Genomic DNA, 27,898 nt, shown 5'->3' on the forward strand with positions numbered 1-27,898 from the left:
TGTCACAGCCACCACAGCCTCCTGCCTCCTAAAGCCGGCAGCGGGGGGGAGCTGCAAGACAGAGAGTGTGCAGAGACATTTGTTCCACACAGACGGAGGAGAGGAAGCAGCGGAGGACAACATAACAGAGGAGAGAGGGAAAAGAAGTTCTGAGAGTCGGGGGAGGAAGGGAGCTGCAGAGGAGCCATGGAGCTGTCGGACCTCCACGTGAAGGGAAAGTCCAAGAGGAAGAGGAAGAGGAGGAGGAGGAGGAGTGAAGGCAAAGGTCAGTACAACAGCTCCGGGGAAGTTTAAGTTGGGATATTGTCTCCTTGACACAGATATAACACTAATATTCCGATTATTAGAGACTTTAACATATCAGATTTTTATTAAATACACGTTTAATTTATCCTCGTGTTTTGGTCTCAATTGCTTTTGTTAAAATACTGTAATACGGGAACATGTGAGGGCTTAGTTTTGCTGCATTATATTATATTTTACATTCATTTGCAATTTCATTGTAAAATATACATAATATAATAAACACACCAAAGAAACTACACAATGTACATGTAGCACTACATTCAGGTGGGGCTACATGTAAATGCAGAAAATATTACAGCAATGTTACAATAAAACAGTAAAAGTGGGAAAGAATCTTAACTTTATGACACTAAGTGTTTTGATATTGTATCACATCACAGGAGGGTAAGTTATTTCATCTAAACAGTGGATTGCTGGAACAGTGTTGCTGCTGCTGTCAGACGGATCAGGGACCAACGAGACCTCATTGTCATAATACAACTCAGATATCAATGTCTACAGGAATATTAGATCTGGAATCTCCTTTACACCCAGAGTCAGATGATGAAATCATTTAAATCAAGAACAATCTCCAGCAGATCTTGACGTCTGAGAAGAACTCAGTTGTTCCATTATCAGAATCAGAATCAGAAATACTTTATTGATTCCATGGAGAAACTGTGTTTGTTCCAATAGCTCCATGCAAGATTAGAACGTTTTTAAGATTTACAAAATATGTAAAATAAAAAATGAAATATGTATAATATGTGCCTTCTGTACATTGAAATTAGTCTAGCCGGTTGAGTCAGATGGTCTGAGGGTCTGAGACTTTGAGGGTCTGAGACTCGGAGGGTCTGAGACTCAGAGGGTCGGAGAGTCGGAGGGTCTGACACCTTGAGGGTCTGAGAATCAGAGGGTCTGGCACCTTAAGGGTCTGGCACTCGGAGGGTCTGGCACTCGGAGGGTCTGAGACTCATAGGGTCTGAGACTCAGAGGGTCGGAGAGTCGGAGGGTCTGACACTCGGAGGGTCTGAGACTCAGAGGGTCAGAGAGTCGGAGGGTCTGAGACTCAGGGGGTCTGAGAGTCTGAGGGTCTGAGACTCGGGGGTCTGAGACTCAGAGGGTCTGGCACCTTGAGGGTCTGAGAATCAGAGGGTCTGACACCTGGAGGGTCTGAGACTCGGAGGGTCTGACACTCGAGGGGGTCTGAGATTCAGGGGTCTGAGACTCGGGGGTCTGAGAGTCGAGGGTCTGACACCTGGAGGGTCTGAGACTCAGAGGGTCTGAGACTCGTAGGGTCTGAGACTCGGAGGGTCTGAGACTCGGGGGGTCTGGCACCTTGAGGGTCTGAGACTCGGAGGGTCTGAGACTCGTAGGGTCTGAGACTCGGAGGGTCTGACAGTCGGGGGTCTGAGAGTCGGGGGGGTCTAGCACCTTGAGGGTGTGAGACTGTTAGAGAGTGTTGGAAACCTGAGAAGTTCAGTTCCCTCTGCGTTCACTCGTCTCACATGAATTGAATTTGTCATGAATGTGAACAAATGAAATGATGCGAGCGCTGGTAATCATAATTACAGTTGTCTGGGCAACAGGTCAGATGTTTAGGATTAATCTGGCATTGTTCCCCCCCCCCCCCCCCCGTGCTAATCCTGCGTAGATGGGGCAGATTACTCTGTGATGGCTTTTGTATTAAGTCCCATAGTTATTCAAAGTGCGCTAAGCCCAGTCCACTTTCATTAATGACCCATTGGCCTTTTTTGTGCATCAACGCTGCAGCGAGAGCGAGTCCTCCAGAAAACCAACACAGCTCCTCCAATCCCACTGGTTCAGGGCCAGAATGCACTTAGCTAATGGTCCCAGTGCAGCCAGTAGCGAGCGGGGCCGTCCCAACAGCTGTCACTTTACAAACAGAAGGTGGCATCTGTATCTTGAACACTCGACAGCAGGGAAACCAGTGCTCGACGGCCCAGCTCCCTCTTTACCTCCCAGTAGATCAATGGCTTTTGACTTCTTCTCTCGCAGTGAGAGACTTTGAGTTTTGACGTCTCCAATCACGATCATCTCAAAATGTTTGTTTTATCCGTGAGCATCAGTTGTTATTTTATGGACCCTCCAGGAACGTTTTTCCTCAGAGAAATATTTCTAAGAGTTTGGGAAACAAACTTAAATCTGTGGGAAAACAGCGAATCTGGATAATTTCAGATCCAGAAAAAGACTTGAGCTTTAATCGTCTCTTTTTGGGTTGTAAGTTTGGTTTTAATTATTTATTTGATGCTATAACGATCGGTTGAAACATCTCTCAAAGTCACATGTAGCACTCATACACAAACTCGGACAGTTCCACTTCAGGCGTGGACAGTGGGAGGAAGTGGAAATGTGTCGTCCATCTTTATTTTCAGGCTGTGGTGACGCATGAGTTTAGTCTCCTCATTTAACTCTGAGACAGAAAAGACGCCTCAGTAGAATGAAGATGGTTCTTTCACATCAAACGCTAATCTGGGTTTCAAACCATCCGAACGATGGGCACAGCACAAGAGAGAAGGAAAAGTGGAACCTGCAGCATCACACGACAAAACAACACAAAGTTTTCCAACCGTCTGGGTTGAACACAACATGTCAGTGACTCTGTTTAAAGGGAGCAGGTCTAATTGTTGCTGCACCAGGAAAACATTTCTGAGACGGGTTCAATGGAATAGACACAAAAGTAAAAGGTTCCAAATCAAATCAGTGAGCAACCCTCGCTCAGCACATGAAAACAAGCCGCCCTGCTCGAAGTCCATTGAGTGCAAAATGAAATTACTCTTTTAAAAAGGATTTTTCTCCAGACTGCTGGTATTACCGTGAAATTACCAAACTGTCGTTTGTTGGCCGTTAAATCTCGTGGCAGAAATGATTTCATTGTCCTGCTCTTAGTGAGGATTATGGTTCAGCAACATGGAGCAAGCAGCTGCTGTCTGTGACCAGCCCGTCAGTCCTTCTCTCAGGACGTCTCATGTCTGTGCGCTGATGCATTGTGGGTAAGTGAGCACCGTCGTGCAGTCAAACTTAGTGGGGCATGTCAGTGTGCAATCTCACTGATGGATTCTCCGCCCTTCTCTGGCTCCATGAAAACATTAGCAATATGGTTTGTGTGCCCATTTAACGTAATTGCAGGGATGCTCAGCGGGTAGAGTGTAGCTCCAGATCTGCAAGGGTTAGGGGTCCAATTCCTTCTGAGGCTCAGAGTGAAGGAAGCTGTCGCCACTGATCCGCTCAGCCACTGTGTACGCCACAAAAAGTTTCCCTCACATTTGCAGAAAGTGTTTGAACCTTTGTCGTCTTCATTTTATTGTTTGTTTCCCGTCACCTTAGCTTTTCCTAGAATAAAGACTTAGTTCTCTGCTAACTTGTATTTACACTGTGTCACACATCAGCAGAGCCGTGTCCTCTCCTGACATCCTGGATCCTCGTGCACTGTGCACGTGTGGTTCGGCTCATATCCACCAATCAGCTGCTTTCTGAAGACAAACAATCAACAGACAAACAATCGGTTTGTTTACGAGCAGCATTTTCATGTCTGGGTCAGTCGGAGATGTTTTTAGGAAAATTGCAGTCAATTCTATTTAATGGTCCTCTCATTATATTTGTTTTGACCTGAGCTATTACAGTGAAAAAAATCCAAATACCACACACACACACATGCACACACACACACACACACACACACACAGACACAGACACACACAACCACTTAAGGAAAGAACAGGACAACATGATAAATAAATATCAAAGTGGATATCTCATGTCATTCAAAGTTATTGAAGACAGCCCCCTCCATGTTAGCATATGGGACAGGGACTGAACTAATAAGTCAAACCACACATGGAATTTTGTTTTTTTTAAACTTGATTTTTCAATATAAAAAAATGTAGGGAAAAAATGAAGTATTAAGTGTCTCAAATTGTCTTTGTGAAAGGGACCTAAATCGTTCCCTTACTGTAAGATAGAATTCAACAGCTTTACCCAGAACTCTGATCCCTGATCAGAATTGTAAAAATCCACATTTAGAGACAAATGAAACTCAATCTTCTAAAGTGACGGAGCGACAGTGAAGCAGCAGGCGAGGGCATCAGGCAGTCAGCTGCTGTAGATTACTGCTGTCATCCTTATTATCTCTCATTGCTATTTCATTGCACATCCCCATATGTTTCAGGCAATAATTTCATCACTCATTTTCAAATAATGATCATCAGCCTGTTGATCTAAGAGCAGACGTTCTGATGCTGGAGTGTGATGGTTTGACGAGAGGCTTCGTGGTTTCTTCTCTCTGCTCATCTCAGAACATCTGAAATAACAAACACTCCATAATGATCACAAACAACACAGTAAAGAAATCAGTGAGTAGAAACAGAACACGTGTTTGAGCTTCACATGCAACCCTATAGAAAATGTCACCAGATAGCAATGAGGACATTATAAATTTGCACTTTAAATAGAAACTTCTGTTCTGCCTCCAAAAACTCTAATTCTACCATCTTCGAAACTCTGGTGAAGTTCTTATTTAGCTGCTTTCACGAGCCTTGGATTCAGCAGCTCAAAATGCAAGACCGACTAAAACCGTTTTCATACATGACCTCAAGAGAATGTTGGGAAAGTTCGTGCATTGATTTGTTCCAGAGCTTCGAGTTTAACTAAAGCATCAAACTGTTTCCATTTAGTTCCGTGTGGTCCCTGGTAGACACGGCTTGAGGAGGTGAAGAGAAGTTTAGCCTTCCTCTTCAGTAACAGTGTTCAAACATTAAAAGCTCCACAGGTTTCGGGGGGGGTGATTGGCTGTGAGCAGGGTTCGAACCAAGGGGCAACATCCTGGGCTGAGCGCTGAGGCCGATACGGAAGTGTAAAAAGCTGCAGCTCCATGGGAATCCGCTACGCCTGGCTCCAAGCAGCAGATAGTCCCCATTGACTCCCATGTTAAAAAGCCCGACTTTAGAGCAGAATTAAACCTGTTTACAGCCTGGTTCAAACATTGGTTTTAGTCTCAATCGCGAGGTTCCTCCTTCATGACAACTCTGAGGGGGGTGAATTTGTTTGTGACTCACTCGTTTAAGCCATATAGAGGTTTGAAAAATTCACGTGACGTCACAGTCTCCGCGATGACTGCAGCTCCTAGCCTCCTGCCTGTTCGGCTCTACCTGAGCTAACAGGCTAACAGGCTAATCCCCGGCACTGAACACCACCTGAGACCGAGGAAACGCTTCCACTCACACATCGGATGAATAACACGGTTTGATGTTCTGCTTGTTCTCCTGACGGACAAGTTAAAGACGTCTGCGCTCCCGTTTCTGTGGTAAGTAAAGTTTAGTATTTTATTTAGATGTGTTAGAAGTGATTCGCAGGTATCGGTGTCTCTGTACCTGGTTTGTTAGCTTAGCTCTCCGCTAGCCTAGAGGCAAGATACAGCAGTACTGGCGATGCTAACGGGAGTTACTACCGACTTGAACCAACATGAGCCAACATGAGCCGGTCCGCCGAGCAGAGAGAAGCGTTAGAGTTTGATGATGAATCTTTTAAACTGAGACAGGCGACTGTGTGTTTGGAGAATAAGCTCCACCACGTAAGATATCTAATGTTATGTAAAGTTGTTTCACTTGCCAAACCATTTGACTGGACATTGTTACACAGATTCTTATTCTGCAGAAACAGATTTAGTGTGATCAACTGAAACCTGAGTATTTAAAGTCACATCTGTTTTTTAAGAGCAGCTGTTTAAATTACGTCTCCTACGGCTCTTTATTCAGAGTATTGGTGTTGATGTGTTGTAACGTGTTACAATGAAAACTAAACTTGTATGTGTTTGTAATTGATATTATTTTTCGTTTCAGGATGTTGAGCTCCCCTTGCTGGTCATGAAGCTGTATTACAGTAACTACACCAGTCTCCATGTTAGTTAGCTTAGCTCCTCCTCTCTTCAGGATAAACACCTGTGAGTTTTGTGGAGACTTTACGATGATGTTTCTAACACGTGACAGATGCAAACATTTAAAATAAAACAAACACACACACTAAATATCTGTTGTCAATTATCTATAAACAAAACTTCTGATCTACGCAGCAGAATTTATACGATACTTCCTTTATATGTTACTCCAGATAAAGTCCGGACCAAATTCTGTGGAAATCCTCAGAATTTCCACAGTGTACCTGATGGTAGTTTAGTGATCTCTAGTGGTCATTCACATTGTGTTTAATTTAAATATTACGATGCATGTGTAACCGAGTTGGATGTCTTAGAAAGAGATCTTACTTGACTACTACTAACACCACCAGGATAAACCTGACTGATCCCCACAACTGGACGAATCTCTTACCAGAGGGTTCCCCACAAACACACAGATCAGCCACCAAGTGAACACAGAGACGTGTGTTGAAATGATCAAATACAACAATTTCTATTTGGTCAGAAGTTCAATTTTAAGAAACCTCAGAGACACATGTGAGGATCCGTCTCCTGTGTGACAGAGAACATCAGAAAGATCAGAGTCTTTACAGCTTTGATAAGAATAAACACTTTGTAGAATAACTGAGGGTCAATGAACTGATGGATTATTGTCAGTGATGGTCGAGTATCTGAGGAGAAATATTATATATAAAGCAGTGATTGGATAATTATTGACCTGACACACACAAATAATAAAAGGTTATTTTCCTTGTTACCAGCCAGTTACACATGAAATTCATGTTGTCATAGAAAAGAGAAAAACAGTACAAATGTTAACATGCACAAAAAGAAATAATCACTCAAATCAGTTGTTCAACTTGGATTTATTTACTTATATATTTCTGTCAGAGATACTTGAATAAACTGAAAAACAATAACACAACTTCACCTTCAATTTTTCCAAACATTTAAAAGTTATAGAACACAAGCAAAGATAAAACCATCTGTGAGTAAAAAACAGGTTCAAACCAAGCAAACTGACATTTGTTCCACTGTTTGTTTTATCATGTAATTCAGATATGAAACACATAAAGACACAGATATGATTTGGCCTACATCAACCAGTGAACTACATTGTTGACATGTCCGTCATGTGAGCTCTCAGCTTTCTACTTTGACACAGAGCAACATTACTCCCACACAACACGCTGTCATGCTGTGACTGGCAGCTACATTTTGATTTGTAATTAAAATAAATGCTAAATTATGAATTAATCAGCGAGCAGATGAAGAATCGTGAAGCAAAGAGGCAGAAACGTTAAAACAGAGAAGTTTGGAAACACTGTCGGTCCCGTTTCAGTTTGAAACTCCGGTGCTGCGTGTTCATCTGAACAGAAACTGAGATGTTTGGAAACGATCACGTAGACGCTCACAACCTCTTGATGATTGGTTCTTTACTCTATGATTCGTCAGGCTAATGTCACATGACCTCAACTAACAACAAATGCTTCTTGTTTACAGCGGCACATGCATGTGTACGTGCATGGTCAGGTGATGCATGTTAGTCTGGACGGGGATTAAAATGATATGAAGCCAAAACACTTTTAGACAGAGATGGTTTCGGTTCAAATGGAAGTTTGGAAGACGCCTCAGAGGAAAACCTTAAAGAAAAGACTGGAAGTCACTGGATGAACTCTGGAGGATTTCTTCTCCTCTTTCCACTTTAGCCATGAACTCTGCTTGTTCTCTCATGTCGCTCAGATACTGGACTCGGGTCTTCCAGCCCGACTTGGCCTCAGCTTTCTCTCCTTCTATGAGCATGTTGATGTACTCTGGAGTGGACAGATGGTTTGGCTTCAGTGCGATCTCTTTAAGTCTGTTTAGACACTTGGTAGAGTCACCCATCACTTTCACCACCTCAGCCTGCACAAGGTCGTACTCAGCCTTCAGTCTGTCAATCTGTGACCTCACAGCCGTTGCAGCCTCGGAAGCTTTCAGGTACTTTTCTTTTAGATCTTTTACTGTTGTTTTTTCTTTGACTTCCTTGAATTTCCCTATTATTCCAGAACCACGATCAGGAATACGCTTATTGACTTCAATCACAAAATCCTTGTTTCTGCTGATCTCTGCCTCGTGATCTCTCAGTTGTGAAGTCGTCTCTTTTATCTCCTCCAGCTTGTTTAACCCAATTTTAACCTGCTTCTTCAAACTCTGAACTGAGACCTCGAGCTGCTTTCTTTTTCTGAGGACGTCCTTTGTCATCGTCAAGCTTTTGGTCGTCATCACATTCAAAGCAGTGAAAAACTTCTTCATGCATTTTATCCCCATGTTCCAAAACATCTCATCGAAGTCTCCCTCGTCATCTTCCCCACTCGCGCTCTCTGCTGCACTCGATTTGTTTTTGGCAAACAACGCTGAGTTATTGAACTTGAAGTGAACCGGTAGTCCTTCTTTGGTTTTCGGACAAGGGACATCCGCCTCGTTGATCGCCTCCAGAACTGGTGGACGTTGGCTGCCTACAAATGTCACCAGAATCCGGATGTTTTCTGCCACGTCTTTGCCGAACATGGAGAGCACTGAGTCAAACACGTATTTCTGTTTTGGTGTGAGTCGTGCTGAAGAAGCCAGAGCTACGAAACACACAGCATCGATTTCACTGATTCCCTCCTCAGCAAAGAAGAGATTACGAAGCTGCTCTACGATCAACATTTGTCTTTCTATGTCTTCTATATCTCCTGGAATATCCACAATGGTCAGAGAGAAGGAGATTTTAAACCCCTCCTGATGGTTCAGTTTGTACACAGTGACTTGAGGGGTCTGGCTCTCAGCTTCTGACCTTGAATGATCCTTGACTATGAAGTTATATCTGAAATTGTCGTCCCACTCTACACCTACAATGTAGTTGATCATTCCATTTATCAAAGTGGACTTTCCTGATCCAGACTCTCCAAAAAGAATCATGGTGCGATTTCTCTTCATGCTTGTTTCGCCAAAGTTAAACATCCGGCAGCCTCCTATGACCATGTCGTCTTGTGTCGGACGCAGTTTGTTAACTGACAGGAGCTCAGAACTTTGACTTCTTACGCTCGTACAAGTGAGGAATTCTGTGAGAGGTTTAACATTCTTTGTGCAGACGTTCACAGAGATGCTTTCCTTGCTTCTGCCAGCTCCACCACAGTCACATCTGACCCTGACAACATACTCTGTCTCTAACTGAAGCTCTGATATGATCACCTCTTCAGCTCCTGACATTGTTTGGTTCCACTGGAGATTTTCTCCTTTCCCCACTTTGTCTGCTTGGGCGTACTCCACGATGTAGCTCAGAACGTGGACATCTTGTCCAAGCTCAGCAGGTCTCTGCCAGCTAACGGTTATCTCACTTGAGTGTGGTTCAACTCGAGGTTTTCCAGGAGGGCTGCAGGGCAGAGTTGTAATGGTTCCACTGGCCTCGTTGACTGGTCCAACACCTACTGAGGTGACAGCTCTGCATCTGAACACGTACTCTGTGTTAGGACTCAGGTCGCTCACTGTGACGTCTCCATCCTTTGACGCCGTCTTCTGTTTCCATCCATCCTCTCCATGGACACAGTACTCAACAGAGTAGGAGGTGATGTTCTCGGCTCCAGATCTGGGTGGAGAGATCTTCAGGGTCACACTGTTGTGGTTTATGTCACTTGCTTTCACACTTTCAGGCTTTGAAGGTGGTTCAAAGTTCTCCTTTACGGAGAAGCCGTCTTCATAAAGGTAGATGCTGGAACCTTTTTGTGTCTCATTTGTCAAACCCGCCATAAGGAACTTTATCTTCTTGTTCTCCTTGTTGGCCTCTGCAAAATCCCTGAAGAGCTTTGCTTGTTTCCTCATTTTATTTGCAATGTCTTGTGAGGTGAACCACTGCTGCTGAGGCTTGTCTGGTTTGGTTGGTTCTGATGGTGAATAGTTTGATGAGGCTGAGAGGAACGAGTCAGCGTCTCCCACTGAGGTGAAAACAAAACACAGGACCTGCTCTGCACTGAGAATCTCCTCATCTAGACCATTCTGCGATGAGATGGTCTTTATGTTTTTCATTATGTTGATGTAAGATCTCAAGGAGGAGATTTCTCTCTCTTTAGAGTCCATCCACTCAGTCAGGTTTCTGCTGCTGAACGGAGATGAGTGTCTCTTCATCAGTATCTCTGCAAGCACAGCCTCCTCTTCGCCTCCTCCTCGTATAGATGGAAGTTTCAATGATAAAGTTCGTTGGAATTCTAGTTTGAACACAGAGCACATTTCTTTAAAACTTTTAAGTTTTTTGCCAATCTGAGGAAACTGCTGTGCTGTTGTTGTTCTCATGGCATCGTTGCACCTCATTTCCAGCTCACTGAAGTCCTCCAGGACTGTCTGTGCTTCCTGAACTAGTCCTACACTTATCTGACGAACAAGTTTAGCAGCAGTAGAATCTAAACTTGTCAATGGCAACAGCCAGACTTTCAATGGAACTGCTTTTTCCCCATTGGATCCCAGTAGTTTTGGCAGGCTTTGATAGACCTCTACGGCATCCTGAAAGGACACAGGATTCTTTTCAAGACAAAAGTCTCCGTGGAATTTGCAAGAAAACTTCTCAACATTTGCCTTCTCTTTGTCTTCCATGTGCAGGGAACCTTCACCCTCTATAGAGATGCATGGGAGCTTCTTGATCACCACTTTCAAGTTGCCTTGAATTTCCTGATGATCTTCTCCTTTTGACATCTCACGATCAAACACAAAGAAGGCTTGTGCTCCATAAAGAATAGCTGTGACTACATGTGTTGCCAATCCTTTCTCAAAAACTTCCGGATGTTTCATGTTGGCTCTTCCGAGATGGTTCATGGACAGTTCCTTGACATTTGTGGTAGCTTTGTACTTCAGTGTTACTCTGGCCTGATTTCTGGATGTCTTATGATCTTTCAGGTATTTGGCCGATCCCTCCACCTCAACCAGTCCACCCAAGAAACTTGCTTTCAGAGAAGCTTCAACATTTAGTGCTGAAGATTTATCCTCAATTGAGTCAGATGCAACTATCTCAAAATCATTAGAGTTCTGGGGTCTTTCTCCGATATCTTTTTTCAGGTCATCGCGGTTCCACAATGTCATTCCTACAAAAAGAAGCAAAAATCAAGTTGAGCTTCCAGAATCATCCAGAATTTGATTAAATGTTTTTCATTCAAATTTAAAGGGAGATGCTCAACATCTCTGGTTTATTAATCAGCCATTAGCTGTAAACAAATTAGGAACCCCGGGGAAGGAGGACATTTTCCAACTTCGATTCATGAGAAACTCAGAAAGTCTGAGATTTAAGTTACAAATCTTCTAGAAAAAACCTGAATTTTGTTCTGGACTATCTCTGGAGTTTGTCTTTCGCACATTAACAACTCAGCAGGAGATTCTCCGCTCACACTCGTTCACAACAAGAAACAAATCCTCCGGAGGATCAGGTCAGAGGTGAGGCCGCCGGCAGAGACACACGTGTGCTTTCTAACACGGGAAGATTAGTTTTGTTTTTTAACTTTTTGCATCCGTCACTTGTTAGAAACCTCATCAACCCCCCCACTCTCTCGCCTGTGGAGGATCCTCTGGATCCAGAAACTCCAGAGGCTGTCACTGGCACAATGTGTGAACGCTGCTTTAGAGACTTCACACAGATGCTGTGATATGAATCTGTCCACTGAGTTGTATTAGATGCACAAAATCTCAAAGGAGTTTTTGTCATAGTTTCAGGGAAATGTTTAATTCTTATGAATTTATGACATTAATGTTGAATGATGTTCACTATTGTCTGGTTGTATCTTTAGCTATAACATCTCTGTATTTCATTGGTACCTGGTTTATATCAAAAATTAAAAAAGACATAATAAATATTAACCTGTTCAACTGTTAAATATACTTTCTGATTTTTGCTGCAGCAAGTACTTGCGAGCTGAATTGCTTTCATGATTTGTTCCATGGATCATTAATAAAAATGGAGTACAAACTATAATATCTTGTGTACTTGTTCTTTACATGTGAGTCCTCACCAGGCACTAGTAGATCTTTGCGACAGTCGTACAGCATCCCCAGGGAGAAAGGCCGACCGAGCGCCGCCACCTCCATCGACCCGACGAAGTCCATCACTCAGCCTGAACCGGACAAATCAGAAAGTGAGTTGACTTCTGATGCGACCACGTTCAGGTTTGATATGTTTGATACATTAGTGTCTCTAGGTGACACTAATGGAAAATGTCCCAGAACTAAAGGAAGAATTACATAAAATCTATGTTTTGTAAACATAATGTTTTACTTATTCTTCTTTTAATGTATTTTAAATATATTTAAATAAACAAACTGCAGCATCTTTATCTGCTGAACCTCACACGTCTCTGATAAATACTGCAAAGTACAAAATTATGGATAAAAAACTGATGCAAAGGAAAAAGGTTTCATTCTAATAATCAGAACATATTTAAATTTACAGTCAGTATCTTTACATCTGATCAAAGATGGAAACAACAAACAATTTGCTGAACCAATTTACAATAAATGAGACCGTTTACCAGAATCACCTGAAGTGAAAGTGACATTATCTCTCACACACGCACACACACACACACACACACACACCAACACACACCCATAAACACACACCCATAAACACACACATACACACCCACACACACACACACCAACACACACCCATAACGTCAGCTGAAAGCCAAAGGACGTCAGCTGGAGCGGCTTTCCAGAAAATCCGGACTCACTATCCACAAACAGATGTATCATGCCCACATCATCAAATACAAAGACGCACTCTCCTCTTTACAGAAAAAATCACTGCTGGTGCTGGGAACACAAGGGCCCTGTTCTCAGTGGTCAACAACACACTGCGCCCCCCAGATTCCCTTCCCCCACACTTCTACTCCACTGACCACTGTAACGCCCTGATGTCATTTTTTAACACAAAAATAGCTACTATCCACCAGCAACTGACCCCTCACATTTCTAGTTGTCCACCCCCTCTAGTTCTCCACTCCCCCCTCTCTCTACCACTTTCATGCTTCCAACTCCCCTCTCCCTCCGAATTATCAGATGCCATCCGGAAATCCAAAACATCCACCTGCCAACTTGACCCCCTACCATCCTCCCTGGTTATAGCCTCCCTCCCCTCTCTACTGCCCCTGCTAACTGCCATTATCCATTCTTCCATGACCTCTGGTTCTGTCCCATCGTCTCTTAAATCTGCTGCAGTGACACCGACGCTGAAAAAACCTGGTTCAGACCCCAACAACTTCAATAACCTTCGTCCCATCTCCAAACTGCCATTTCTCTCAAAAATCCTGGAAAAGGAAGTGGCATCACAGGTCCATGCTCATCTCTCCAACAATAACCTCTATGAACAGTTCCAATCCGGTTTTCGCCCACGCCACAGCACAGAAACAGCCCTTCTCAAAATCACAAATGACCCCCTAATGGCAGCTGACTCCGGACTATTATCCATCCTCATCCTCCTCGACCTGAGCGCGGCTTTTGACACCATATCCCACTCCACCCTCCTTGACAGACTAGCCTCCATTGGCATAACTGACATACCCCTAGACTGGTTCCGCTCATATCTCCATGGCCGTACTCAGTTCATCCAGTTAAAATCATTCACATCCCACCCATCCCCCCTCTCCTCTGGTGTTCCCCAGGGCTCGGTCCTTGGCCCTATCCTATTCATCATCTACCTCCTCCCACTTGGACTGATCTTCCGTAAATTCAACATTCATTTCCACTGTTACGCGGACGACACTCAGCTCTACGTTTCCTCCAAACCCACTTCCACCTTCCCACCCTCCTCCCTCTGTGCCTGTTTAAACGAAATCAAATCCTGGTTTTCCTCCAATTTCCTGAAATTAAACAGTGAAAAAACGGAGGCAGTCCTCATTGGCTCCAAACACACCCTCACCAAACAGCCCAGTTTCACCCTCACCATAGACAACACCTTGGTTTCCCCCTCTCCCCAGGTTAAGAGCTTGGGTGTCGTCCTCGACAGCACCCTATCATTTCATACCCACATCAACAACACTATCCGGTCTGCCTACTTCCACATCCGCAATATCAACCGACTCCGCCCCTCACTCACTCCCAACACCGCCGCAATCCTGGTTCACTCCCTTGTCACTTCCCGCCTGGATTACTGCAATTCCCTTCTCTTTGGTCTCCCACACAAACTCCTCCATAAACTTCAACTGGTACAGAATGCTGCTGCCCGTATCGTCACTAGCACACCATCCATCAGTCACATCACCCCCGTTCTACATCAACTTCACTGGCTTCCTATTAAACACCGCATTGACTATAAAATCCTCTTCCATACATTTAAGGCCATCCATAACCTCGCTCCTCCATACCTTTCGGCCCTCCTCCATATCAATGCCCCTACCCGGTCGCTCAGGTCTGCTTCCTCCATCAGCCTGACCGTCCCCCGAGTCCATCTGTCCACCATGGGACCTAGAGCCTTCAGCCACTCTGCCCCTCACCTCTGGAACTCCCTCCCCCCTGACATCAGGAACATTGACCCAAATTCACTCACACTTTTTAAATCTTGCATTAAAACCCACCTGTTTAGGCAGGCATATAACTTTTAATGTTCCTGTCCGCTGAAGCTGTTGTTCTGCTGCTGCTCTGCTTTGTGCATTTTAAAATTTTTAATTAACTGTATTGTTGACTGTTGTACGGCGACCTTGAGTATCCTGAAAGGCGCCTTATAAATAAAATGTATTATTATTATTATTATTATAAACACACACCCATAAACACACACATACACACCCTCACACACACACACACACACTGGGTGTGGTCTTCACTCTGGATGTTTTGTAGGCGTCTAAATCAGAAACTATTTCCTCTGAATCTGCCTGAAGGTGATAGACACACATATGCAAATGTACAGTAACTCACATGTACAGTAAATAACATGTACAGTAAATTAAATGTACAGTAAATCACATGTACAATAACTCACATGTACAGTAAATAACATGTACAGTAAATTACATGTACAGTAAATTACATGTACAATAACTCACATGTACAATAACTCACATGTACAATACATCCCATGTACAGTAAACCTCGTGTTCAGAACAATGTTTCTGGTTCATGTTGTGGCTCATGAGTCTCTGAACTTTGGATAACCTCAGTCTCTAAACTTCCTGTTGTCTCCGAGCAGCCGGTTGAAACCAGTTCACTGCTGAAGGTGAAGTTCGTCACAAGTTACTCAAGTTACTCAAGTTACTCAAGTTACTCTGTAACTTACAACTTGCTTGATGTTGACTGTGATGATCAACACTGTGAGCTGGAACATTTACTGCTCTGAATAAAACCACAGAATAAAGTAGAATAAATACATTTTGAGACTTTATAACTAAACATATATACATGTGTGTGAGTGTGTGTGTGTGTGAGTGTGTGTGTGTGTGTGTGTGTGTGTGCAAAGTAATTCAACATTGCACTGACCTGATCAAATCAAAGTTTGTTTGTTGCCTGTGGATTTTTTTTAATACGTGCAGAGTAAAAACAAAAACACACACACACACACACACACACACACAGAACAACTGATGAGAACATTTAGAAGATTGTTAAACAATAAAGAATAAGAATGAACAATACGACACAATATTCAGTTACAATTACACAATTACACTTATAATTATTATTATTAAATTATAATTATTATAATAATTCAGAGAGAAACAGCTCAGAGCTTAGAAACTCACCGTTGGTCAGGAAGTCCTGGAGAGTCTGACTGCAGCCTGCGCCTTTATACAGACACACACACACAAACACACACACACACACACACACACACACACACATACACACACACAAACACACACACACACACACATACACACACACACACACACACACACACAGTTGTGGCTACACTTGGTTGGGGAATGTAGAGACAAACCTGTTAGACTTTATATACGTCACTGGGTCTTTACTGGAAGTCACACCCTTTCCAAGAAATCTGCAAATCTGAAAGTGAAACTAAACCTAACATGACTCTGAGAAATACTGCAAAGTACAAAATTATGGATAAAGATCTGATGCAAAGGAAGAAGTAAAAGAAAGTAAATCACTGCTTTAAAATTCCAAACTGTTATTCACATTGTTTTCAAGATAGATACATTATTGTCCCACACACTTGCACACATGCAAGGGGGAATTTTTTTTTCTGCTATGACCCGTCTGGTGTACACAGAGCAGTGGGCAGCCATGCACGGCCCCCACTTAGACGGTGGGGTGGGGTAGGCACTTTGACAGTGTGGAACAGATCCAGGTGTTGTCCAGGTGTTGTCAGTCCAGGTATGTTGTTTTTGTTGTCACTCTGTGGATTCGAACCAGAGACCACCGTTGGATTTTCTGCCCACAATCCAATTTTCTGCCACTAGTCCACCGCCTCTCCCCAAGTTAAGTTGGGCAAGTTACTTGCAATTAGTTACAGTTACTAGTTACTTCTTTTAAAAGTAATTGAATTACTTCACCAGTTACTGTATATCAAAAGTAATAAGTTACTAGGGAAAGTAACTTTTAAGTTACCAGTCAACCCCAACCTTTTATTCCCTCCCACCCATATCACCAGTGTTGTATAACGTACTTGAAAGTCATACTTGAGTAAAAGTACAGATATCTTACCTGAAAGTGAAGTAACCCTTCAGAAAATGACTTGAGTAAAAGTCTTAAAGTCGCTCATATTACATGTACTTAAGTATCAAACGTATCTGGTGTTGATATATACCTAAGTATCAAAAGTAAAAGTACCAAAATTAAAAATGCAAAGTGTTTTTTATAGTAGACCTATATGGACACAAAACAACCCAAAAGGTTTGTCCTCAAGATGTATTTCAACTGACTGAAAACTTTTAACAACAATATGCATATAATGTGTATAATGTATAATTTTACAAATTTGGAACCCTAGATGCTGAGGTTCAAATAGTAATGGACTAGTGCATCTGGCTCTTGTGTCTACCTAAGCACATTAATTATTAAATGAATAAACCACAGTATAACCACTAAAGACTGAACTGAACCGAGCTCCTGCATGAGCACCTGGATAGTTCTAAAGGGAATAAACGGATGAGGAATGTGCTCCTGTTGATTAGGTCCCTCCCCTTTGTACACACATCGCTACTCCCCATTGGATGGTTCAGTGAGGTCCTCGGATCGGCCCCGCCAGAGTCGGTCATGGCCCTGGCGGAGCGTCGAGAGGACGATCAAAGTGGAATCTCTGGAGGAAGTCAAACTCGTAACTTATTTACAGAAATATCTTTTAACGGCGTTATTAAACAATAACAAACCAGTCTGCAAACACCAGGACAGAGAACAATAAGATGAGTGAGACAGTAAATCTTCTACGGTAACGACTTTCATTATCAGTCACTGAGAAATTATTACAAAAAGTTTCCCGTATTTCTTTGCCCTTGAGGAAAGACAGTCCACATTACAAGTAAATGAAACCCGCTTCCCATTAATTAGGCTTAGCAAATGAGATTATCCACAGCTGTCAAACCACACACACACACACACATACACACACACACACACACACACACACACACACACACACACACACTGGACAGTGAGCGGGGGCTCCTCGTCTCCCCCTGCCATGTCTAATTTCATTATTCTATTAAATAAGGTTCATTAGCAGTGGTTGGATGGAGAAACTCTTCTTCTGAGGTTTGATCAACATGAGCACTCGGTGACATGAAGCTTCTCATCTCTGCAAGGCTCTGTTCACTATTCTGTGAATTCAGTGGCTGCTTTGCAAAGTATTAATATCTGTTACACTTCAAGATGAAAGAGTAAAGTGAGAAGTTTTTCATTTTCCCTCTAGATTTCTATAGAACTCGACTCAGGTGGAGTCGCACTCTGCTGCTGGTTTGAGGAAATACCAGTTTGAAGCACATTGGATCCACTTTCAAGTCCCGGAGTCGACTTCCATCGTTTCATAACTCAGAAGGTCTTGTTGGTTGCAAAGAACCAGGATGGCCGAGTGGTTAAGGCGTTGGACTTAAGATCCAATGGGCAAATGCCCTCGTGGGTTCGATCCCCACTCCTGGTATTCTGCTTTATCCTTTAATGTGCTTCTTCCAGTTATATATATAGTTATAATGTCATGATTATATTACGTTCTACAATATAAGTTGAGGATCAAATGATTTACAGTTAGTCATATAAAGTCGGTGCTCTGGTTAACTTGGGCAATTTAAACCTGATGAGCAGAGGAACTCTAGAGCTCTAGGAACTAGTGCAATAGTGCACGTGGACACTTTCACACTGTCCCTCAGATGTGCACGTGTTGCACTTTCATCTCTAAATTGCTGAGATGATTGACAGGTAGGTTCCCTGCAGATAACCTCCAGTTAAATCAAGTGCAAACTCTAATACTGCAATTCACAGATGGGTGTGAGTTAACGCTGTGAGAGAGTGAGTGAGAGAGTGAGGGATGAGTGAATGAATGAAGATGACAGAAAGTGTGGCGGGGGGGGGGACAAGGGCTTCGCAGACAAACACAGTTATGATCTGTTTGGTCCCATTAGCTGAGATGAGGTCATTGAAACACCTCCAACCTGCAGCTGCACCTCAGAAGCTGAGGACTCACTTCATTACATTCACATCCTGTCTCACAGCTCCGGCTCACATCAGCCACGTAACAGCATCACACGCCCGGTGTAACTGTGAGGTGTGAGGTTAATGTAGAGCGGTTTGATCTGCTCTCATCATTCCACTAACGACTCTGTGTGCAGCGGCCTCTAGAACCACCGGTCAATCCACTTGTACTTCAAACTGGACGTTTGTCTGTTATTTATTTCAAATGATTAATGTATTTTATATATTTTTTTCACAGATTGTACTTGTGGTAAATGTAGAGGGAAACTAAATGATTTTTCCAGACCCTTGATGCTGCAGCGTTCTTTGGCAAAACATCTACAGACAGTGAAAACCAGGATATACAGATAATTATGGTCTCACCAGTGACTGATGAAGTGTCTTCAAATGGTGCATTGTCTTAACGTTGATTCATAACATTCAGACTTTCAGCTCACAGCCTTAATATCGTCTAAACAGTTCATATCACATGTTGTTGCCAGTGCAGCCCCTTGAGAAACCAGAGCGGTTAAATGGTGATGTGGCACCAGATAAATCCAAATGGGGATAAATGGGGTCACTGGTTTCAGGGCCAGTGGGGATCAGCAGATGATCAGTTACAGTTTTTCCAGGACGATGTAATAAGTGGTTGAGTCTGGAGCAGGGAGCAAAGGTCTGCAATCTGTGAATCAGAATCGCTGGGCTCAAAGATATGAGTTCTTCTGTTGTTATAATAAATACATATACTGTGGAGTAAAGACTGATTTCATACATTTATGATTCTGTTTTCAGAACGAGGCGACATGTTATCAACCCTCACCAGTCCAGTGCCACACTGGGAGACTGGAGCTTCATCAGCTGAGGATGCAGACAACTCAAGTAAATGATTTTACTTTTTTCACTTGGAAAAGTATTAGACAGTTAGAGTATACTGATTATTTTTGTTGCCTTATATTTTATTACGTGTACTAATTGTGGTAATTTACCTGCTAACCATCAGCAGATCATCATGGGGAGCTTGCTAGCGTTAGCATTAACCTGAATATCAAGAGGAGACCTAACAAAGAACAAACACGACTTTTACACTTTTACATTTACAAAACAAGCTTGTTAATTTCGTTGGAATGCATTTGAGGGGAATTCTAAATTCTGCATCAGCAATCTGAGCTCTTATACTTTTACTTGAGTTGTTTACTTCTACCTGAGTAAAGAATGTTTGGACTTGGCCTCCTCTGCTCACCTGCTGACCCACTCCCATGAAAAGCCGATTTCTAACGACCTGGAGAAATCATTAAAGCAAAACCGTTTGTCCAGGTCCCCGTCATGATTTGAATCTGTCAACAGGTACGAGCAGTTTGGAGGTGAAGGAGAATCAGGAGGATAAACTCCAGGTGGACTGTGACCTACAGAGAAAGTATCATCCCTCAGCTTTCTGCAGGACGTTCCCCAGACGCAGAGCGAGGGCCACGAGGAGGAAGCAGCCGCTGGTGGATGGAAAAGACCGACCGCTCTACCAGAGCCACTCGACCTGTAAACGAGCCTCGTGGGCCGTCACTCAGAAGAACGCTCTGGTGCAGCTGAACGAGCTGCGACCCGGGCTGCTCTACGAGGTCGCCTCAGAGACGGGTCCTCTGCACGCTCCGGTGTTCTCCGTCGGCGTGGAGGTCAACGGCCTCCACTTCGAAGGTCGAGGGCCGACCAAGAAGCAGGCGAAGATGAGGGCCGCGGAGCTCGCTCTCCGGTCCTTCATCCAGTTCCCCAACGCCTCCCAGGCTCACACCGTGATGGAGAACTTCACCGGGTCACCCACGGACTTTACAGCAGATAAACTGGACATCCTCGATGGATTCCTCCAGGAGTCTGAGCCATCACTGTTTGGAGATCTCCTGCATGGCAACACAGGAAAACAGGAGGTTTTCTCCAGCATCTACAACCACAAACGACTTGTTCATCTCACACTGGACTTGGTCTCCTCAGCAAACCCCAAAAGAAGAGTCCTCTGCACCTCTCTGCTAGAGCGCCTCAGCCCGGTGGCGCTGCTCAGCGAGCTGCAACCAGGGCTCAGGTACATGTGCCTGGTGGAGAGAGCTCACGGCAGATTGATGAGGAGCTTCGTCATGGTTGTTCGGGTGGCGGGGGGGGTGTTTGAAGGGTGTGGTCACAGTAAGAGACGGGCGAAGGAGCAGGCGGCAGCAGCTGCTCTACAGTCCCTGTACAACATCAGCCTGGGACCAGAGAAGAAGGTCATGGGTCTCCAGAGCAGCAGAACCAAAAACCAGCTTCCTCAGGTGAGTAGAGCTTCTGTTTACACCTCACAGGTTTTATTACCAAGAGCAAAGCAGTCTCCATCAGATGAACAGTCTCCAGACGAGCGGGTTGAAATCACTGGTCACATGACCTTTCACGTGCACTGGGGATGTGCTTGCTTACAGGAAACACTGTGCAGGTGGAACAGTGATGGTGAAAAGTAAGATGAGGGATTTCAAACCTAAAAAATCGATCCCCACAATAAAAGCATAAAACATAATGGATCAGGAGAAATGGAAATACGGGCATAAAAGAGAATTGTGTGGAAACGAGGGGTTATATGAACATGGTCAATCTGCAGAGAAGCTTCTGAGTCTTAAATGACCTGAAGTTCTCATGTGACCCAGTTGTAGAGAAATGTCTGGTCAGCAGATTTACTCCAGATCCTCAGTGTGTTTCATCACGAGTCCGAGTCCGGCAGTGACTTGGAATCTGTCCCTCGTCTCTGCAGCTCTCTGAGTCTCCTAAGTCTCTGGATGAGCGTCTCCGAGGTGAGACGTGTGCTTCACATCATCATGACCATCATGTCCCGAGGCCCGAGAGCGGGACGGTGGCCTGTGTGCTCATCTGCAGCATCCAAACAACTTCATTATGTCTCTGGGAACCGTCCCCGGCGTCTTCTAATGTCATGCTTTATGAATATGAGGCAGATTTGTCTCCACGGCGCTGAAGGGGGCGACTGAAGGAATCTGAGAAAGATGGAGATGCACGTTGTTTATCGAACCCGGTGGGTGAACTGATCTGAGTCCAGACAGAGGAAGATGACACAGGAGCGTTTGGATGTGATCTGAACCGAGAGGTGGTTTCAAACTGCTGCAGGCAAAACTTAAGAGGCCACCGATTCTCAGAAGCTTCTCCTCCTCTTTGTCTGGAAGACCGATTTTTAGCATTTGGCACACACGCACACACACACACACACACACACACACACACACACACACACACGCACACACCCTTCAACGCGAGCTGTCTGTCAGGCGGCGTGACGCATTGATGAACATTATTACACCACATTAGCGATGAAGGAGGAGCGGCAGCAGACCAAGGAGACGGAGGTGGAGCGGGGGGGCGGTGTGAAGAGCATCATAATCTCACAGATAATTGTTTAACACACTCATTACACACAACCTTGTGCAGCTGTCACCCAGGAAACACCGAGCAGAGTTTCACCAAAAGAAAACCACAGGACAGACGTGAGGTCCGGGGTTTAAAGACAGATTCTTTTATTTAAAAAATAAAAGAACCAATATCCTAAAAGTTAGTTTTCAAATCCTGGGACAATAAGTACAGATAATTTTGATTTTTAAATAGTTTAAGTCATATATATCTCTCAGTCCATTATTGCTTCAATATTAATTTTCTTCTTACTGAAGCCAATAAGATGAAAACTGGTGAAAACTACTGAGCATGAATTGGTTCCTGGCAGTTAGAGAGCAGAATACAGTATTGTAGTACTTGTATAGTACTTCTTACAGGTCAAATCCTCTCCATCGCCCCCTGGTGGCTGGTGTCAGTCTGAACCCCCCCCTCGGTGTGAGCTGATTGGGTCACCTAAACCAAAACGTCTAAACGTTTGTGTCCAGGATGATCGGCTTCATTTCTGGATGGCGTCAGGAAGTGGAGATTTATTCACGGTCGGTAGTGAGGACCTTACTGTAATGCCAGAACTTAAATCAAATAAATATTAAAATAAATCTCATGTTTTTTAGGCTGAACAAGCTCGAAAAACTCATGAACTCATTTAAGCAGGAAACGTTCAGAACCATTCACTGACCCGACTTCAACTCCCACCACAAACACTTGATGCACTTGTTTTTAGATATATCATGATTCCAGATGTTCCTATTGAAAAGGACTGGATTAATGTGAACAACCAGTTCTCAGCTAAAGTGATAAACGAGAGGATGAAGACAGAGAGGAATAAAGAAAGAGGACGAGTTGCCTCCTCAGATCCGTTAACCCTGTCTCTGCTGTTTCCTCTGCAGTTCTTCGCGGAGTCCATCTTCCACCTGGTGAGAGAGAAACACGCTGAGTTGACGGTGGGCGGTTCCTCCTCCTCGCCCGCTCGCCACAAGGCGCTGGCGGGAATCGTGATGACCAGAGGTAAGGGGGCGGAGTCACAGAGGGTCTGGTGTGAGAGCTGAACTGTGGCCTCGGCTCAAGGTCGTGACCCAGAGGTCATCAGGGTCCATGAATTATTCTCTGAGAAGTCAAAGAATAAAAACATCCAATCCCCCAAATGTTTTAAAGAAAGTGAATTGTGGGACGTCCACTAAATATTGGAAGCCGACACGAGGCAGCCAATCACAGGGCGGCGTCTGGATTGACCTGTTAGATATCACAGGCAATTAGATCAATTTGAAAGGAGACATGTGATTCAGGTGTTTCATTCTGAAGTTGCCGTCTGACGACTTGTTTTCTGAACTTCAGAGCACGTCAACATTTTACAGCAGTAACAGAACATGTCTCCTGAGCCGTGGATGTCTCTGTCCTCCTTCCCCCCCTCCAGGCTTCGACCTCAGATCAGCCCACGTCGTGTCTCTGGCCACGGGGACAAAGTGTCTGGACAACACGAGCGACCGCGACTCGACGCTCGGCGACTGTCACGCTGAAGTTCTCAGCAGGAGAGCGCTGGTTCGATTCCTGTACTCTCAGCTGGAGCTGCTGCTCTGGTACAAACAAAAACTATTCATCTTGCTCTTGGTTCCTTGGCTCTTGGTCCCTCATTGTCTCATGTCTTTCTGTCCCCTCTCCAGTGATCCGGCAGACGGCGAGGAACGATCCATCTTTGTGCCAAGTGAAGGCGGCGGCTTGCGGCTGCAGGACGGCGTCTCGTTCCACATGTACGTCAGCTCGTCCCCGTGTGGAGACGCTCGACTCAACTGCCCCTACGAGACCAGTGCTGCCTGTGAGACAAACACGTTCAAACTGGTGTCAGACCAGTACACTCTTAAAGGTTTCAGCTGAGAAATCTAAAAACAGAAGATAAACAAAGTATATTAGAAACCTGTCGAAGTAAAGTCATGACCTCACTCTCCAGAGGTCATTAGTCTCCTCACCCGATTGGCTGTTCCTTAACGAGTTCCTTAACGTGCAGGGGGCGGGGCTCTGGTCCCTTTCTATCGCTCTCTCAGTACAGAAAATGTCTTGCTCTATGGAACTCCAGCAGTTATGGCGCCTGATCTGATTCCTCCTCCTCCGTCAGATCCCGGCCGGAGGTGTCGCTCTCACCTCAGGGCGAAGGTCAACGGGGGGGAGGGCACGCTGCCTGTCACGGCACGAGGAGCCAATCAGAAACGGGACGCTCGGTCGCCGGGGGAACGTCTGGTCTCCATGTCCTGCACCGACAAAATGGCAAAGTGAGTGTTGAGACATGTGACATCAAAGGATCTCCTCAGGTGGATTCTTTAAGATCTGGCCCACGTTCACTGGAAGTCACTGATCACCTGAGTCGATCTCAGTGGTCCAGGGTGAAGGTCACAGTGAATATGAATCTGAAAAAAAAGAAATATGTAGGCTACAACTGCAGAACGTTTTTTGTGTCAACAGGTGGAGCGTGGTCGGCCTCCAGGGGGCGCTGCTGTCCCACCTGGTGGAGCCGGTCTACCTGCACAGCCTGACCGTGGGGACGCTGAGCCACACGGGTCACCTGGGCCGAGCCCTGAGCCGGCGCCTCGAGGCCGTCAAGCACCTCCCCTTCCCCTACCGCCGCCGGCAGCCGCTGCTCAGCTGTAGGTCCACGAGGCGTCGACACACTCACACAACTACACACTCACACAACTACACACTGGTACAACTACACACTGGTACAACTACACACCTCCTGGTGATCCAGATGGAGACGTGTGGTGTCCTGGACGCAAGGTCTCCTCTGATCTACAGCAAATCAGGGTGTCTGCATTGAGACGTCTGAGAGAGAACACATCAGTCCTCTCGAAATTCAAGATTTTTATAAATCTACAGTCATGAATTATTTGCTGGGAAATGAGTGAAAATGTCCAAAAGATTTAAATAAATAAATAATCCAACAGTTATTAGAAAGATTCCTGGATCCAGATGATCGTCAAAATAAAACGGCCTCTCTCTCAGTTCACTTTCCATCCTTCTCCTAAATTTTGTGCATATCTGATCTCTAGTTTTTACATAATCCTGCTGATTAACAAACAAACCCACAAAAAACAAGCTGACAGGGATGAAAACAGAACCTGATTGGTGGAGGTAATAATCCAAAACCTCCACCAGGACCGGGCGGTTTCAGGGAATTCAATCTAGCTGCAGCGAAAAAAGCCACATCTCATAATGTAAAATTAAAATGTAAGAATCCACAGCAACACTTAATGAGTTCTCCCCCGACTCGAGTAGTCCGGTGCTTGTTGTGTAATCTTGCTTTTGACCAATCAGCCAGGACCTCCTCGGTGGACATCACGTCTTCTTCCACGATGTGACCACGTGGTTTCGTCTCCACAGGTCTGAGCGAGGTGCGGCCGGGGGGGAAGGCCCCGAGCGTCATCCTGACCTGGAGCCGAGGAGCCGGAGGCCCGGAGGAGATCAGCACCTCCTCGGGGAGGAGGCGGGACTCCGGGACGCCATCGCAGCTCAGCAGGAGCTCGCTGTTTGACCGCTGGCGGGGGCTGCAGCGTCAGGTGGGTCAGAGACGCCCAGAGACGGGAAAACACTGAAGCTACTGCGGGGTCATGTCAGGAGATTGCTCAAGGGGACTCAGGCAGAGAGGGGATGTGAGTTGCATGAACTTACAAGTAGATAACTTCAAACACAAATCACTGAATATGATTCACAGAATTCACTTGAAGGCAAATTGTTTGTGTTTTCTCTTTGATGAACTTTTTCACTTTTTAACCTGAAATAAAAAACTGGTTTTCTCATGAAGAACAAAAAGCAAAAGCACGAGCGGTGAACTTATCTTCAGGTCCACATTAAATCTGCTTTACCAAACAATAGAATCTGCACAGAAACATTAAGTTGAGACGTTGGCTGAGATCGAACAAATAATTCAAGAACAGAGGGAAAAGCAACTCCTCTGGAAAACACCACATCATCCCCGAGCTCTGCCACATTATAAAGTGCTTTTAAAAGCAACTCCTTCCAATGGGAAATTAAAATGTGTATGACGTGGCAAAAAATTTGATGATGGCAGAAAGAGTAAATATATATATATATATATATATATATCACTAGCACCTGGAATCTTTAAAGAAGCTGCTCTTATATCAGGAGGAAGCAAAGACAAATCATTCTGAACATAGAGAAGCAAAAAGAGAGAGAATATTATAGTTCAGCGTTTGATAACAAAACATCAACTAAACTCAGAAATCTTCTTTTCCATAAAAGAAACGTTGATATTTTTTAAAACTGACATGAAAAGAACATTAAATTAACTCTATAGATTATAACACAAATGCTATTTTAATTCCAACTGATCGAACCTGAAGATCATATGACTGGATAACGTTAATAAGTCCTTTTGAAGCTGTACATTTTGAGTCGTCCACCGTGAGCTGAGATTGTTAAAATAAAGTGTCAAGGAACAATAAGCACAAATATGATTGGAGGGAAACAAATCGCTCTTTCTGATTTCTGACTTGGCAAAACTTAGATGTGAGCAATGTCACTTCCTGTTTTCTGCTGGTGAATCAGCAGCATGGCATTCTGGGAAACCATAATTAATGTTATTAGTTACACCTGCAGTAACAAGTCAAAATGTCTGCTGTGTAAAATGTGTATTTTCATGGGAGATAGGAGTCGTCACAAGGAGGCTAAGTCACTTTTTATCTGAGGACACAACAACCGGACCGTCTTTTTCTTTGTGTCCTTGAACATCCACAAATCAATCGTGTGTGTCGTTTGGTTACCGAGACTGAAAACCACCTTTATGTCCGTCTCTCTTTGTCTCTCCTTGTCTCTCTTTGTCTCTCCTTGTCTCTCCTGGTCAGATATCGGGCACAGGAGCGACCACCGGGACGTACAGCGGCTCCAAGCTGAGTGCCGGACGCTACCAGGGGGCGCTGCAGCAGTTCACCAGCGCTCTGCAGGGCGCCGGCCTCGGGACGTGGCTCCGGAAGTCTCCACAGCCGGGCCGGTTGTCCGTCAGCATGTGAGCAGCTGTGTTAAAGGCTGAAGGTCAGGCTGAAGGTCAGGGAGAAGGTCAGGGTGAAGGTCAGGGGAGTTTACATATCGATGAAGCACAAAGAATGTGACGCTGGATAAAGAAGGAGGTTCTATCGTACGTGGCCTCGATTGGAAAGACGTGCGACAGAAGAGACGATCTACATAATTATTTATTTATCATTCAAACGGGCACAAAGGAAAATAAGATGTCGGCAAAAGCGGGAGCGGACTTCTGAGTGAGTAACGTTAGCTTTTAGCCTGAAAGCTGCTAATATCAGCTGTGGAGTAGTACTGCCGACGACTTATAATTTAGCTAGCCTGGTAGAAAAATCTCTCAATTCTGCTAGATGCGCTGATTAGCATATTTGGGACATTGCTAAGTCTGCGTTAGTGTCCGATAGACCTTTACGATCAATCCCCTACGTTTTTTAATGTATCCGAATTCCATATAAAACTGTTTTAGTTTGAGTGAGAAATGGTGATTGAAACCCCGCCCAGAGAAGTAAAGATGGACGACTCGTCTCAGCTTCCTCCCGATGGACAAACATGATACAGGCCATGTCCCATCTGCTGACATGGTGGAGGGTTTATAAAGCAAGCCACTAGGGGGCGAACCAGATGATTGAG

General features: G+C 44.5%; 2 protein-coding genes and 1 non-coding gene across 4 annotated transcripts; 2 read left to right on the plus strand and 1 right to left on the minus strand.

The window, feature by feature from the left end:
• On the plus strand, nt 1-27,261 carry LOC128454466 (double-stranded RNA-specific editase B2). The gene is made up of 10 exons (XM_053437876.1): nt 1-265; nt 19,631-19,717; nt 20,183-21,126; nt 23,131-23,248; nt 23,655-23,817; nt 23,902-24,053; nt 24,351-24,504; nt 24,695-24,889; nt 25,620-25,788; nt 27,097-27,261. Exons 1-10 carry the CDS (start codon nt 187-189, stop codon nt 27,259-27,261), a joined length of 2,226 nt encoding a protein of 741 aa, XP_053293851.1. The 5' UTR covers nt 1-186.
• Nucleotides 7,067-16,154, minus strand: LOC128454740 (uncharacterized). 2 transcript variants are annotated; one of them, XM_053438256.1, is made up of 4 exons: nt 15,955-16,154; nt 15,692-15,718; nt 12,229-12,330; nt 7,067-11,310 (listed from the first exon to the last, which is right to left on the minus strand). In XM_053438256.1, the coding sequence occupies exons 3-4, from the start codon at nt 12,320-12,322 to the stop codon at nt 7,862-7,864; spliced, it is 3,543 nt and encodes a 1,180-aa protein (XP_053294231.1). In that variant the 5' UTR covers nt 12,323-12,330; nt 15,692-15,718; nt 15,955-16,154; the 3' UTR covers nt 7,067-7,861. The 2 variants fall into 2 exon arrangements, with proteins under 2 accessions (XP_053294231.1, XP_053294230.1); XM_053438255.1 differs by lacking the exon at nt 15,692-15,718.
• trnal-uaa (transfer RNA leucine (anticodon UAA)) lies at nt 18,229-18,311 on the plus strand. The gene has a single exon. It is a non-coding gene; the product is annotated as a tRNA-Leu (tRNA).
• Nucleotides 27,262-27,898: the final 637 nt, after the last annotated feature.

The sequence above is a fragment of the Pleuronectes platessa genome, chromosome 13 (genome assembly GCF_947347685.1).
Source record: "Pleuronectes platessa chromosome 13, fPlePla1.1, whole genome shotgun sequence".
Taxonomy (NCBI): domain Eukaryota; kingdom Metazoa; phylum Chordata; class Actinopteri; order Pleuronectiformes; family Pleuronectidae; genus Pleuronectes; species Pleuronectes platessa.